This window comes from Rhodnius prolixus, unplaced genomic scaffold (assembly GCF_049639745.1).
Source record: "Rhodnius prolixus isolate KJV_2025 unplaced genomic scaffold, Rpr scaffold_3, whole genome shotgun sequence".
Taxonomy (NCBI): Eukaryota; Metazoa; Arthropoda; class Insecta; order Hemiptera; family Reduviidae; genus Rhodnius; species Rhodnius prolixus.
The window spans coordinates 6,117,091-6,132,761 of record NW_027411603.1 but is presented as its reverse complement, the minus strand read 5'-3'; the positions used below and the strand labels follow the sequence as shown (position 1 = coordinate 6,132,761).

General features: G+C 32.9%; 2 protein-coding genes across 4 annotated transcripts in view; one reads left to right on the top strand and one right to left on the bottom strand.

Moving 5' to 3' along the window:
• The window catches only part of LOC141453751 (uncharacterized), a 64,591-nt gene that overhangs the window by 7,039 nt on the left and 41,881 nt on the right, over positions 1-15,671 (bottom strand). Inside the window, exons 16-20 of one of the 3 annotated variants that reach the window (XR_012458162.1) lie at positions 12,532-12,776; positions 9,836-10,019; positions 7,213-7,286; positions 788-1,038; positions 233-464 (exon numbers count right to left, since the gene is read on the bottom strand). Coding sequence is in view for 1 of the 3 variants with exons in the window: in XM_074127323.1 (XP_073983424.1) it covers positions 788-1,038; positions 7,213-7,286; positions 9,836-9,838 (328 nt within the window). In the remaining 2 variants the exon portion in view is untranslated. Of the gene's footprint in view, positions 1-232; positions 465-787; positions 1,039-6,705; positions 6,906-7,212; positions 7,334-9,835; positions 10,020-12,531; positions 12,777-15,671 lie in introns of those variants that run through there. The other 2 variants (XR_012458163.1, XM_074127323.1) reach the window with 2 other exon arrangements.
• LOC141453747 (uncharacterized) overlaps positions 13,900-15,671 on the top strand; it is a 46,473-nt gene continuing 44,701 nt past the window's right edge. The window contains exon 1 of the mRNA XM_074127317.1: positions 13,900-14,041. The gene's annotated coding sequence lies outside the window, so the exon portion shown is untranslated. The remainder of the gene's footprint in view (positions 14,042-15,671) is intronic.

Sequence of the window (15,671 nt, the reverse complement as noted above, 5' to 3'; positions counted from 1 at the left end):
ACATCCAGATTGCGAAAAAGAAAGTAATGCCTTGACATATAACTTTCAAAACTAGCCAAAAGTAAGGGACATTCTTTTGCCAAGTCTATACCCAACAACCTCCTTAGCCATCGCGCCCTCGAATCCAACAACAAATAAAGCAACCTAGCTACCAATTACTGCAAACTAATTAATGAGTTTTGTTTTCTCTATTCTTTTTTTTTTTTTTTATCATCTAATTACTGTATCTTACCTCTGTTTTCTCCTGTAACGAAAACCTTTGGTACTTTCCAGACCAGAGGAGAGGATAACACAAAAATTACTCAAAGCATAAATCATAAACTTTATGAAACGAGATTTCTTTTTTATCAGATCTACCCAAAGCACTGTGCAATAACCTTTTTTTTCCAGCTGTCGTACCCAAGGAGAAGGCATGATCTAATATATGATTCGCTGAGAAGTAGGTAAATTTTTTTTTTTCCAATCTGTAACCACAAAATATATTGCCTGATTACTTGTATTTTTTATTACTGTATTAATGTGTAAATGATGTCACGTAGGATCACGATGATCACGTATCTTTATAGAAATGTTGATGTTAGTTTTAAATTAGTGTGCCATCAAACAAGCCAATAGATCACACCTACCCTGTAGAAAATAATAATGTACTTTGTTTCTTACTTTATACTTTTAAAAAAAAAGAAGTTCCTAATTCTTGTGTCTTAAACAATTGATGCAGCGTGGCCAATACATTTGCTACGTATGTTCCACCTCTTAGAGAGTTGTAGTATTGTCGGCTAAGAAATACCTCTTAAATGTGTAGAATGACAGCCACCACTAAACGTTAAGATGAATTTCAATCCATTTGTCTGGTAAATTGTGCAGTCAGCCCGCTTTCTCCGCCTTTTAACTTTTTTGTTTTGTTTCGTGGTCTTATTGTTCTTGTATCCGTTCAGAGTTTCATTAACCCTTGCTAGTTGGAGGGCGCAACATTGTTCGTTCATGCCTATATTGCCCAAGAACATGGGGGCGGCTCTCACAACCGCAGCTTTACTCGACCTGCACAGATAAAAAGCATACTACTGATCTATATCTAAATTAAAATTTGATAATTGTAAGTAATAGGCGTGAGAAAGATGGTTTATTGTTACCTAGAGGGCGGTTTAAGAAAAAGATTATGAAGAAAAACACTCCCAAAGAAAAAGGGGTTTGGGGAGAGGGGAAAAAAGGGTTTGTAGTCTCACGAACTTTCATAAAGGTACTTAATTATACTCCGTCAAACATACGCACGCCTTTGCTCACTTTCTCACGCGCACAGACTATGGAAGAACATGAAGAAGAAGAAGAAGATGGTAAGGTACCTGAAGAAAAAAAGGAAGATAATGGGGTGTCATCAACGTAATTTGATAATCCGCACTAGCTATATAGCCTTTATTACATTATACACATACTAAAAGATACGTTTTTCTTTCTAAATGCTTTCAGAAAATAAATTATTATATAATTTTTCATAATGTGCATTAATCTAATATCCTTCAGGGTGGTATACAAAAAAAGGTTATAATAATTATTAAATAAAATTATTTCCAAGAATGCATCCTAAAATACCAAGGTATATAGTAAATTATCTACATATATTTTTCATAAAAAGTACTTTAACCCATTATGTTGTGATAACGTAACTTAAGCATATACAGAGGGTGACCAGAGTTATATATGCTCCACCCATTTTTTTTTTAAACGACGGAAGAATCTGTTGAAACTGGCCACAATCAACGGATAGGCAAGCCAAAACTCTGGACTCCAACGCTTTGCTTGTAGCAGCACTTAAGGTGGCAAAGTCAAGATCTAGGCAGGCTAGAGTTATTCGACGTTTCAGATCATCGACTGAAGCCACGGGATAAAGGTTACTGTACACTTTATTTTTTAGATATCCCCACAAAAAAAAAAAAAAAATAGTCCATTGGGGTTAAGTCCAGAGATCGAGGTGGCCATTGGATGGGACAATGAGTCCCTAAGCACTTTTCATGGAAATTTCTGTCCAGGTAACCTCGAACAATTCTCGCATTATATGCTGGGCAGCCATCTTGTTGAAAATACATACCTAGCCGACGTTGTAGAGGAACATCTTCAAGCAGAACTGGCAAAATGTCAATTTAAAAAAAAAAAAAAGTCAAAAACCTTATTCTTATTACTACGAGCCTGGACTAAACAAATATTTAGTAAAAATTAAAATTTCGGGGAAAAAAAAACCATGAGAATTTTATTCAAGTAGAGCCTTGTAAGTTTTCATAATGTGAGTGAAAAAAAAGATATTTTTTTTCTCCAGATTTTGAAACCCTAAACCCTTGACTTATTTCGCGATTCGCATAACTACAATAAGAAAGGATTTATTGATATTTAAAGTGCTTTAACAAGTTCTAAAGGGAGCATTCTCTAACTTTATGATCTTTAAACCAATAATTAAGACCCCCTTAATTATTTACAATATAAATTAAATTCAGAATTAAAATAAATATGCCAAGATAGATGAGCGATAGATCAGGACCGCAAACTATTATGTTTGATACAGAATTTGATTCCCATCGTTTAAAAGTATCAAATGAAAATTCAAACCTAACAAATATTCCTCTTAAATAATAACTTACATTTACAGGTTTCGGTTATTTACTTCTAATTTTCTCTATCTTACACACTTTTCGTAACTGCGATTGGTCCTTACTTATGTATTATTCGTCTGCGCAAGGATGAAGAAAAAAATAAAATAACAATAATAATAGAAAAAGAAAGAAAAGGCAATTCATCAATCAAATCAATAAAAATGAAGCTATAAATCTTAAATCTGACAAAGCGTGATTGTATCAATTATGTAAAGTTTTCTGTGGTATTTCGTTGGATAATCATTAGTTTCCTTTTGGAGGTACATGATTGGTTATGATGATGAGCATACATAAACATTTATGCTGTATAATATTTTTTTGTTTTTTATTCCTTAAATCATGAAAAGATTTAACTCTTTTAACATGAGGATAAAATCAAAAATTTTGCCATTCTTGTAAAGAGTATTTAATGTGTAAAACTAAATAGCCTTTCTTTTTATAAAAAAAAATTAAAATATACTAAATGATAGTTGGCTGCTATTTTACACGGTTTCATCGTAATAAAACAGTACTTGTGAAAAAATCGGGACATCCCAGCCCCTCTAACAAGTTGTTTAATTTTAAAAAAGTTGTTAGGTCTACAGCTGTATCATTTCTTTGATTTATCCGTCATCGTGAAGAGGATCATTTAGTCTGCTGGTGCTGGGAATTCCGACAGTATTACCAAATCGCGCAATACACTGTACTTGACTGACACGAGTATGTACGAGGGTCGTTTGAAAAGTCCGTGCAAAGTCAGAGAGATAGCACTACTGGCGCGTATCGAGGTTATGTTTAGTTAGTAGCATCTCTTGGAAGAACACCCACCAAGTTTCAGCCAGATCGGTCTATTTCTTTGTGTTTGGCATTCGTTTGAATCGAGGAAGTCGAGTGATTTTCAAAAAATGGACGAAAAAGAATTTCGTGTGTTGATTAAACACTACTTTATGAAAGGCAAAACGCCTCAGGAGACTAAAGAGAAGCTTGATAAACATTATGGTGACTCTGCACCTTCGATTAGAACAGTTTATAAGTGGTTTCAAAATTTTCGGAGTGGCCATATGGGCACAAGTGACGCTGAACGTTCTGGACGCCCTTTGAGGTTACTACTCCAGAAATCATTGATAAAATCCATGATATGGTGATGAATGACAGAAGAGTGAAGGTGCGTGAGATTGCTAGTGCTGTGGGCATCTCGAATGAACGGGTACATAATATTTTGCATCAACATTTGGACATGACAAAGCATGGGTGCCGCGATTGCTCACGCTTGACTAAAAACGAAATCGTGTGAAGTGTTGCATGGACGGTTTGCAGCTGTTCCAGAAGAATCCGCAGGACTTTAAGCGTCGTTTCGTCACTGTGGATGAAACATGGATACATCACTACACTCCTGAGACTAAAGAACAATCAAAACAATGGGTTACCAAGGGGGAATCTGCGCCAAAAAAGGCGAAGACCGTTCCTTCGGCCGGAAAGATTATGGCGACTGTCTTTTGGGATTCGCAAGGAATAATCCTCATCGACTATCTGGAAAAGGGTAAAACTATTACAGGTGCATATTATTCATCGTTATTGGACCGTTTGAAAACCGAGCTGCAAGAAAAACGCCCACGATTGGCCCATAAAAAAGTCCTTTTCCATCACGACAACGCACCAGCTCACACCTCAGCAGTTGTGGTCGCAAAATTAATGGAAATAGGGTTCCAATTCGTTTCACATCCCCCCTATTCTCCAGACTTGGCTCCCTCGGACTACTATTTGTTCCCCAATATGAAGAAATGGCTGGAGGGAAAAAGATTTTATTCAAACGAGGAGGTGATTGCAGAAACGAATGGCTATTTTTCAGACTTGGACAAATCCTATTATTCGGAAGGGATCAACAAACTAGAGCAGCGTTGGACGAAGTGTATAAGCCTAAAAGGAGACTATGTTGAAAAGTAAAAAAGGTTTACCCCAAAAAATTAAGTAGTTTTTATTTTTGCATTGCACGGACTTTTCAAACGACCCTCGTACTATGACAATGACCAAGAGAGTTCACTAGGTAATGAAACTATCGCCGCTTGTATTTTATGAGTGGTTAGGATTTCTGTGCAACTAAATATTATTAGACCGGAATATCCGCAGAGGCAGCCAAGACTTAAGAGAACTGGGGCCACCTCGGCCAACGGTGTAAAAGTAGTATACTTTTGTTAGTCAAAACCGTAATTTATCATTGGATAATTCTACATTATCATTTTACCACTACTTATGGTGTTAAAACACAAAACAAATAAATAATTTATATGAATGGTTTTTCTTTTGAAAAACTTTTACATTCATAATTGAAGTAAAGCCCAATAGGATTATAAATTGTTTACTATTTTATAAATAAAATTTTTGTGTTAATATTAATCTACGAATGAAAGCATGGTATATTATAAATTGCAATAAACTATAAATACAAAATGGTCGAAGGGGAAAAAAGCTTACTGCAAACATGACAGAAGCAAAAAGAGAAAAAGAAAACAGAAGATAATCCTTAGTGAATAATGACAAATTATTATATATTCACCCAGTTTAAATAGATATTAAAGAAGGGCATTAAACCAAGTATTACTATTTTATTTTGTGGTTGATAGGGGTCACACAGGATTTATTAATCCATACTCGCTGGACCTACTACACATACACTAAAGTAAAATTATCTGTATCATTTTTTGGTTGTGGTGACTACACGCGAGGGGATTTAAAATGAAATTTTTAAAAGTTTAAAAAAAAAAAAAAAAAGGCAAAAGAGAAAAGAATTAAGCATGGTAGGTGCCTACACATTACAAGTTAAAAGCTAAAAAAGAATTATAGAGTGGCAAAAAAAAAATAAAAGAAGCTTTATTTGTGTGTACATGTGTGAGTGTGTAAAAGAATATTGTAAGGTCCCACTAATCTGTCGCCCCCTTAGTGGGTGGGTCAGTTGAACCAGAGGGAGATATAGAGAGAGAGAGATTGTTTCAAACATACTCGAGCCCAGGATCCAGAAAAGATAGAAAGTAAGGAATGTGTTTGAGCCAAATATTTATTGGTTGTTCGCGCGACCGTTGACATAATATACACCATAAACAGGGCGTAAAAATGGCCTAAACACACGACACTTTTAACACGACAAAAAAAAATAATAAACTTCTCGGAAAAAAAAAAAAAAATTCAATACATTAATTTTAACTAATTTCTTATAGCCCAGATTATCTTATCGAGAAGGTGTCACACAAGGTGGTTGTTTGAAAGTTAAAAATTTATTCATTGGCGTGACAAATATTTCCGTTTTCATTATTAATGGGAAATTTGTATTTATACTCAAGTTCGTGGTATTTATTATTTATTTTTTCAGTAAGCAATATAAAAACCTTGGATGATTTACAATGTATTTTTTCTGAAACTTCCTTCTGTTCACTTCCATAAATAGAGATGGAATTTTTAGTCTATAAGATTTTATAAAAAAGTGTTAGTTTTGTAACTGGGTGATAATAATCTAATACAAATAGTTGTAATAAAAAAAAAAGAAGATCAAATTAATAATAATAATCAAATAAAAATTCAAAAAATATAGTCAACATAATCTGTTGAGGTTTACTTTTTTCTTTTTTTTAAAAAAATAGCCAAGAATCAACTAACAAGAATGGCGGCTACTACTGTTACTGGCTTTGAGTGTTGCATCACAATAAAGAATTATGAACCCATATTTAGAAAAGACACCCATTAATAACTCTGCAGGTGTTGATTGGGTATTATCCATTTGCAGGTGATACTAGGGTGTATAGGGCAGTATAAACTTTGCTTTCAAGTTCACTATAATAAAAGGGGATTTTGAAGGAAGCGAAAGAAGTCCAGAAAACTTTCAATTCCAATATTACAGTCGAGCCTCCCATAAAGGACACTCTCACTAGCGACCACCTCCATTTACGGGGCAGTTTTTGGATTTCCCCGTTTTACCCCTATACACTTTCTATATAAAAGAACCTCCCCGTCTAACGGACACTCTACATAACGACCGCGGTCATTGATTTTGGGGAACGGATTAAATGTTTCACCTCCCACCAACGACCCACCTTACCTTATTCTTAAAAGTTCGTTTGACGCGGTGATAAAAATAATTATCCCCTCTCAAGTTTTTGTTTTTTTTTTCCTGGTTTTTCCTAAAGTTTTCCATATAAGCTCCATACATCTTGTACCATTTTAATCATTTTTCAATATTACTTTGGACGAACAATTTTATTTTTGTCCGATATGTCTCTCAAACGATAGCGGTTAACTCTAGAACAGAAAATAAATGTGTTGGAAGATTTTGCAAAAACCAAATTGAGCCATCGTCAACTTGCCGAAAGGTTTGTTCTATTTTTCTGATAATAAGATTATAATTTTACCATAAATTATTATTGTTATGAATAAATGTGATGATTATTATAAAGATTGTTATAAAAATTATTAATTAAGTCAATAATATTTAGTTTTTTGATAATTTTTTTTGGATAATTAAGAAAAACTTGATGCATATCATATAGCTGCAATAATTATGCAATTATGTACGTTTTTAAATCTATTAATAATGAAACTTGCCTACCTCCTTCTAACGGCCACCACCAAACAGCGGCCACTTTGCTTTCCCCCGCCAGTGTCCGTTATTAAGAGGTTCGACTGTATCAAGAAAAGACTTTCAATCAATTATCTGACTTAAGACTTATCTGTATAAACAAAAAACAAAGTTTACAAGAGACCCACATTTATAGTCCACCAACATTGCAATAAAACGTCATTTTAGAGAGCAGAAATCTTTAACCTTTTTTTTTTGTTCTGTGGACCAGTTCGATAGTTAGGTAAAGTGGCCACCCACTGATCCCCCTCTCAAAAATATTATTCTTGAACGAATAAAGCTTTTACCGTAAACTAACATTAAAAGAAATAATATTTATTAAAGTAGGGCGCCACGGTAGCCGAGCGGTTAGAGGCGAGACCTACGAAGCTAATATATATTGTGATACTGGGTTCGATTCCCGGTCTTAGGCCTTGAATTTTATTTAATGATTAATAAAAGAAATTTACAGCAAAGAATGTTTGCTAGTCGCCTCCGTCCACTACACCAAATTGGCAGTTGGACGTTAAACCCCGCCGGAAAAAATAGGCGATTACTTTACCTTACTTTTACTACATTTATTTGAAGAAAAATAAAAATATTTCAATGATTTAATCCATCTTCAAGTAAAAAAGTATTGAACACGAAAGAATGGTGGCCCATTACGAAGTAAGACGTCATCTATTTCAGGTTTGGTGGAATCTAGCCGTATTCCAGACGTTCAAAATATAGATTCGACAAGACAAGATATACAGTTATACAAGTAATTCGAAGCTCGTTTGGCAAGAATTGGATAATCTTCTAGCAGTGATTACCAGAATTCAACATGGCTTTCGAAATTAAGATCCAACTTTTTATCTTTAATTAGATACAGTTTAAATCACACAACGCACAAAAAAAAATTACGAATTCTTGAGTCATCTCTCTTAATAAGAAAAAATATTTAAAAGGCTTTTTGTAATAATTCCAGGATTCCGCAAATATGGCAATGTTTAAGATGATTAATTATATTTATCACTTTGTACCTAAATCAATATCTACATAATTCCTTTAAGATGATACCAGGTTAAGAAATCACGTATTACAGGGAATCCTAACCTCGAGAGTTCCCTTAATTAAATGCAATATTTGAACTAACAGCGGCCACTTTTCGTTTTGGAGTCATGATCACCATTGCAGGCAGGCTCAGTCTAATTTGTTGAAAGTGCTTTTGGGTAAAAAAAAACAAACTTAAAATAGCAATCTGGCTGCTTAATTATCCTTCCTCTTCATTGTTCATGTTACCATTACTGGTAATTGTAAAAAATTATTTTTAATATTTTTGAATAAGAGACTAGGTCAGTCTGTATTAAATTTTTTAAAGATAAGACAGGTCACTAACGTTCTTTGGCTAAAGTCGTTAGAAAGAATGTAATTAGAGGAAGTGAAATGTTATTTATTTGTATATTTAAATTCTAATTCTATATTCTAATCGTGCCATTCCCATATATTCAAATAAGAGCTATTTCTTTCTTTTACTTTTTTGTTTTTTTTCTTTAACTCTTCATTCAGCAAAATCTCTCTTTTGTTATTTATGCTGTATGCCTAAACATTATTTTTATCTTGGAAGTTTTATTTTTCCAACACTATACTGTTATATACTATCTGATGAATACATTATGCTCACATACTGGTTGGAAACGAAAAATACTGAAATAAAATTAAATAATAAAACTTAAGATTGTCAGAAGAATAAAGTTCAGAGAGTGTCAAATTCCGTTATGAAACGCACGTAAAGCCCTTTAAATTAGGACAAACTCCTGATTGTTAAACCTAACAACTCCTGAACTCCTGAAAGTTAAGATTGTAGCACTAGGATATTGTCCTGGTTTTTCAGGCCGAGATGAACAGAATCATTGCTGCAGCACTTTAGAACAGAAGCAAGAAATTAGAAACTACATTTTATAATAGAATATTTTCGAAAAGTGGGTCCTTGTTCGGGTGTTTTAAGCAATTAATTGGAATCAAAAATTTAGGATAATTTATTGGCTTTGCTCAGAAAAAGACTTTTCTGCGTACAAGAGAGGATAGAAAGCAAAGACAAATAATAATGAAATTGTGAAAAAAATAATGACCCTTCAAGAAAATCAGGTATAAGAGAGTTGCTGCCACGCCTACAATTATGTTACATCGGAATACAAAAAAATTTTCCTGTCGCCACCGAAAATTAACTTTTGTTTCGGCGCCGATCCAGGTGTTCTTATGATAACTCAACATGATCCCGGTTAATCCGAATCCCGGTTAACCGAGGGCCGGTTAATCGAGGTTGTACTGTATTAACCATTTCCAGAATTATTTTCCACTGGTTGGTCCTTTGGGCTGTCAACAAAGATGGTTTTGCCTTCACTGACGTCAGATCTAAGTTTTTTTTTAGCTTCTCTGGTTTAATATACGAAAATTCTACGAGTGCCTCTACATTTTGATCTGATAAAGTGTTGGCGAAATATTGGCTTCTTCTATTAAAGATGGAGCGAGCGGAATTTGTTCAAATGGCTCTTATTTCCTTCTTTGACATGCCAAAATAAACAACAACAAAAATAACTCAATTTTAACAAAATTAAATTCATGTACAAACCATTACTTACTCATTCCTGGAGGCTGTGATCCTCTGTGAGAACCTGCTTCAACCATTTCAGACGCCAATTAATACTCTAGAATATTTTCCCAGATTTTATCTTTTACGGTAGATTTTTTTGTGAATAAAAATTTTTAGAATATATATGTTTGAAAAGATGACACTTCATATATTCTCCACACACCTAAAAATAAACAATTTCACCACTACAAAAAATAACTAAATAATAATAAAAAAAAAAAAAGAAGCAGAATACGGCTGTTACAAATTTCAAGCAAATGTTGGAGACAGGTTAAATGTGTAAACCAGGAAATGAGCTCTTTTAGATACAAAATAATTTTTTTTTATATACAAATTTGTTTTTACTATCTAAAATAACTGGACACCTCTCACTGTTTAAATAGAAAGTGGACCCTTTGGTTTATTATGACTTCCTAGACAAAACCTAATGTCATGGAAGTCTAATCTTCAAGTAATGTATTACCAGTCGTGATTGGAGTGTTTATTTAGTGTGTGGCTAATGTCAATACAACGTTGTGACATGAATGTCACACTTTAAAGACAGATGTCATCTTGGATTAGAAAAATATTGTCCTCAATAAACTAGTACGCTTGACAACAATAGTGGAAATGAGGGAAGTCTACTTGTTTGTCATTTATTTAAAATAAAAATTACTTTTACTTCCTCCTAAGCAGGAAGAGTAGCAATCGTCAAATTTACGACATTGAGTCTCCATCGGAAATCCACGAAAAAAAAGTTCTACTTCAGCGTGTGTGTACAATCAAATTTCCTCTATCGAAAAATCGATTGTTATGATGATTTAATACGTTCAGTTACAGATAGTTCTGTCACATTTCTTCAATATTAGCACTGCATGGGTGGACATATATCGACTAACAATTACATTGGTGAACCGTATTCTGTAAACAATCTTCCGCATTTCATTGTATTAAGATTTTTTTTTTTTTACAAGGGCCCAACTTGTATATCAATGGATGCTGAGATAAGCAGAGTAATACTCTGAACTCCCTTCACTAAATTTCCTAAGAAATGATACAGAAGCTAGTACTAATTTTGATCAACCCTTAAACAATTATCCTACCAGACAGTTTTAATATTAAAATGCCGTTTAGGGTCAGAACCGATGAATTTCTATAACTCTACATTCTTTCTGCCCTGAAGATAGAAGAATATGCGAGCTTTTTTCATGGCACTTCTTGCAATATCTAGGATTTACCTTCAATCATTCTGAGATCCAACTTAATATGTTCCTTGTAAACTACTTATTTTTGGCCATTAAAAGTTTTAGGGATATTTTGTAGGTGAATGTCGTAAAAAAAAAGTAGATTCTGTGAACAGCGATGTTTAATACTCAATTCTATCAATAAGTAAAGTAATCCGCCTATTTTTTCAGGCGGGTCTTAACGTCCAACTACCAATTAGGTGTCGTGGACGGAGGCGACTAGCAAACATACTTTACTGTAAATTTCTTTTATTAACCATTAAATAAAATCCAAGGCCTAAGACCGAGAATCGAACCCAGTACCACAATACATATTAGCTTCGCAGGTCTAAATTCTATCAATAAAAGAATAGTGGATACATCTACTTGAGAAGCTTTTTTTAGATGATAGTAATTCTATATCATCTATGTTCACAAATCATACAAATGTGGGTTGATGCAGATGGGGAAAAAAAGAAAAAATGGTTATGCAGAGGTTTAAAAAACATCCATCCAACGCTCTAACCAGATATTATTGCAGTATGGCAGACATATAAAACATTGTCGGCACTATAAATATGCCAAAAATGAAAGGGTTAAGAGATTGATGGCCGAAGGATAGATGTTTAGACTGCGGTCATGAGACAAAAAAAAAAAAATTTGTTTTGTATAAATACTTTGCAGAAAACCATGGTTTATCGATAAGTTGTACATTCAATTAGACAATTCATCATTTTATAAGTTTTGTTAATTAAGGAAGGAAGTGGTTTTTGTTTTTCGACAGAAGGAAGGAACTGGAAAAAACATTGAATATAGCGGTTTTTTAAAGTTGAATTTCTTTAAGTGTTATAGAACAGATGTTTTACTTTACTTCCACTACTGCACTCAATTTTTATTTAGTATTTTATGGAGTTTCGAAGAAAACTTATGGAGTCAGAACTCTGAGAATCAAACCAGATTTTCTTGCGCACTTTCAAGGCACCAATTGGGCCATTTCAAAGCATTTTATATGACGTTGTTCTCACAACATCCTTTTTCTTCATATAGGTCAATAATTACGGTGTCACACGGTTAACTTGTAATTAAATTGCATTTAAATGAGGCACAGTACCCATTATCAAGTTGCCGACAGTGTTCTAATTTACATCGAATACTAAAAAATTATGTTCAGTAGTAAAAATCTCCAGATTTTTTTATTTTTCGAGCATTGTAAAACTAGTAACACTAAAATCACATAACAACGGAAATACTCTCGACTGAATATTTTATAAAAAGTTTACAATGAATAAAATTGATTTATAGTATTTGAAACAACATAAGACAATAAAAAAAAATGAAGTTTTATTACTGTTTAATGATGTTTAAGTCATATTAAAGTCAATAAAATTGAAATATATAGGCATCGTAAAACTATACAACAGTTTTATATTTATCTCTAATTGAAAACAATAATAGTATGGGTATGTTACTTACATTCAAAATATTTTGTCAGTTTGAGGTGAGTTTAGCTTGGAATACATTGGCCAAATGAATCTGATTAGGCGATTTTTCTTGCAATTCAACTGTTAAGAAGATGAAGATGGCGTTTAGATATTATCCCGTAATCTGAAATTACGAGTATCCAGAATGTAACTAAAAAGGCTCTGTATATCCGAGACTTCTTGTTGCAACGTGTTATCATCGTCAGTATGAACAAGTCCAAAAAACTTTTTCATCAGCTGGAAAATAATTGTTACAAACTTTAATTATACAAGTAAATTTATGTTAGTTAAAAATTCCGCCTTATTTTACGGGTTAATTAGTATTCAGGATTGTAAAAATCTATAAACATGTTTTCTATTCTGAAATAAATTTTATGAAGGCAATATTGATGAATAATGATGAATGGTTTCTTAACTAATGCATATTCTGAAATTGTTTAAATTATTTTATTTTTATTTTAATAAATAATATTCATAAAAGCCGATGATTTAGAATTAGACAATTGTATAACCAATCTTTTATGATCTCCTAACATGAAACTTTAGTGAGTGATTTGAAAAATTATGCCTTTGGAGTATTATGGGTATCCGAGGTTACAAAGAAATTAGGGAATTAGCGTGGAAATCTTTTGTAAGGTTCATTGTGTCGGAGATTGCACTTTCCCGGATGGCATTCTTGGACAATCTGCCTGCTTTCTCATTATCTTATTCTACAATCTGCCTCCTTTCTTGCCACCACATTCTACAATCTGCCTGCTTTCTCATCACCACATTCTACAATCTGCCAGATTTCTCATAACCACATTCTACAATTTGCCTGCTTTCTCATTATCTTATTCTACAATCTGCCTCCTTTCTTGCCACCACATTCTACAATCTGCCTGCTTTCTCATCACCACATTCTACAATCTGTCTGCTTTCTCATCACCACATTCTACAATCTGCCAGATTTCTTTCAATCAATCAAAAGTTCAGTAAAAATTTAGTATTTTTTCAATTGTGAATAAGTGAATACCTTGATTGAAGATTTCTCTCCATATTGTAACTCTATGTGGGAGAAATAAAAGAGTTTTGAAAAGATGATTTAATTATGTAAAATAGTCTCATCAAAAAAACAACAGGTACATACACATTCTTTTCTTATAATCAAAGATTGAAAAAGAAAAGAGAAAAAGATGCACGCTCCCATACCCTAAAACAAAACTAGAATTCAGAAAATTTTATTTTATTTTAATTCTCCGCCGCCCCTCACTCAAAAAAGTATTTAAAGATATATCATACATTACGTTTTTTTCCCCTCCTTCTTTTCACTCTTCCTTCCCCACATCTATTTTGGTTTATTGTTCACCAATCATCCTAAAATATAGTGGGGGGATACAAAGATTTGTAGAGTAGTGGGAGTGAAAGGTGGAAACTGAAGTGTACACAGATACCAGTATAGTACCGGCATCTAGCACGGCCCAAACTCAATACTGGAGCACCTCTCGGGCACCGTCGTACAGGTAAGAAGGTTTTTTTTAATGTTCTAACTTGGTTTTATAAATCTTTTTGTTGTTTACATTTATTTCACGTTATAATATATTCAAATATAATATAAAAAAAAAATCGAGCGTAATTTTAATTAAATGTTAAATTTAACCTAGTTTTTTAAAAAAAATCTGACAGGTTTTTTTTTTTTATCGTTCATTATTATTTTCTTAATTGAAACAGTTATTCACTTATTATTCTCACTTACTAGATCAGAAGTGTGGCGATCGTGCCAAATTCTCAATATCGGGTTTTAACGGGAAAAATATCCACTTTGACTTTTTATGGAGACCAACGAGTGGTATTTAAAAAATTGGTCTGTACGTCTATATTAGTGTGGGCGGCCAGCACAAAAAACTTCAAAGCACAAATCGCAGGAAGACCTCCGTCGTCAGCTGGCTTTGGTGGGTCTAATCAGTAAACCGGAAAAACACTAAATTGATTTTCATTATGAATTTTGTCCAAAAGTGGCTTCCTTTAAACGTGATACATTTATTACACCAATCTAAAGCTAAAATCTTTTTTTTTATTTTTTATTTTTAAACACAAATGAGTAAAAATATAGACTTCTAATTTTCAAAAGCTAACATGTAAAACATTATACTTGTTAGGCCGGTAAGTCAAAGTACTCTTAAAATAACAAAATAAAAATAAACACTTATTTTGAAACTTATATCATCAGACTTTTTTTTTTATATATGTATAGCTGTTGGGCTTTTATTAATATAAACGTATAAAAATCCAGTTTTTTAATTTTATTTTTAACTTTTATTAAATATATTCATAATTTAAATAATGTTTATCCCCTTAAATTTTTATATATTAATACTTGTAAGTAGGTGTAACGTTACTTTGTTTTCATTTCATTTTTGTAATTATGAATTTTTATAATTACCTATTTTAATTTATGCATAATAAATGACGTAATAACTTATCTATTTTTTTTGCGATGAAGGGAGTAAAATTTTCAATTTTTATACAATGCTTGCATCAAACATACTCTTAAAACCTTTATTTATTTATATATCCTAAATTTCAGAAAAGTTTTAAACGATCAGTTTAGTGTTTTTTTTAAGTGATTAAGTAACTTAATAGTTGCTTTTAAAAATAGCTCAATTTACAAACAAAGGAAGAGAAAGTGTATTAAGAGAACAGCTGATATACAGCATTATGCATCTAATACTGTAGATTAACAATGAATACATTTTTAAAGTTAAATTCAACCATAAATTTATTCACAAATATAAACGATAGATAATTTACTTCTTTTTTTTTGCGCTCTGAGACTTATTCACTTCACCGCGCCCGGCAATAATGTTGTTATTCTCAAAATGGCCAAAGAAATAGTTACCGATGTGTGTTAACTGGATAGTCATCTGAGCGCGCTTTGCGATATTCCTCCATTAAGTATTGGATAAGGCTTTTCTGAATTCGTCCAACTAGCCTCACTCTAAATCCAAAATGCTAGGAAGCCTATTCAGCTACTCATTTAGCCATGAACGTCCACGTCAGAATTCATTTCAATCAAATTTATGTCTCATCAGGTCATATGCCCGGGATAGAGCGCAATGGGAAAGCGTGCAAAACTAGTTATGGTGGGAGCAA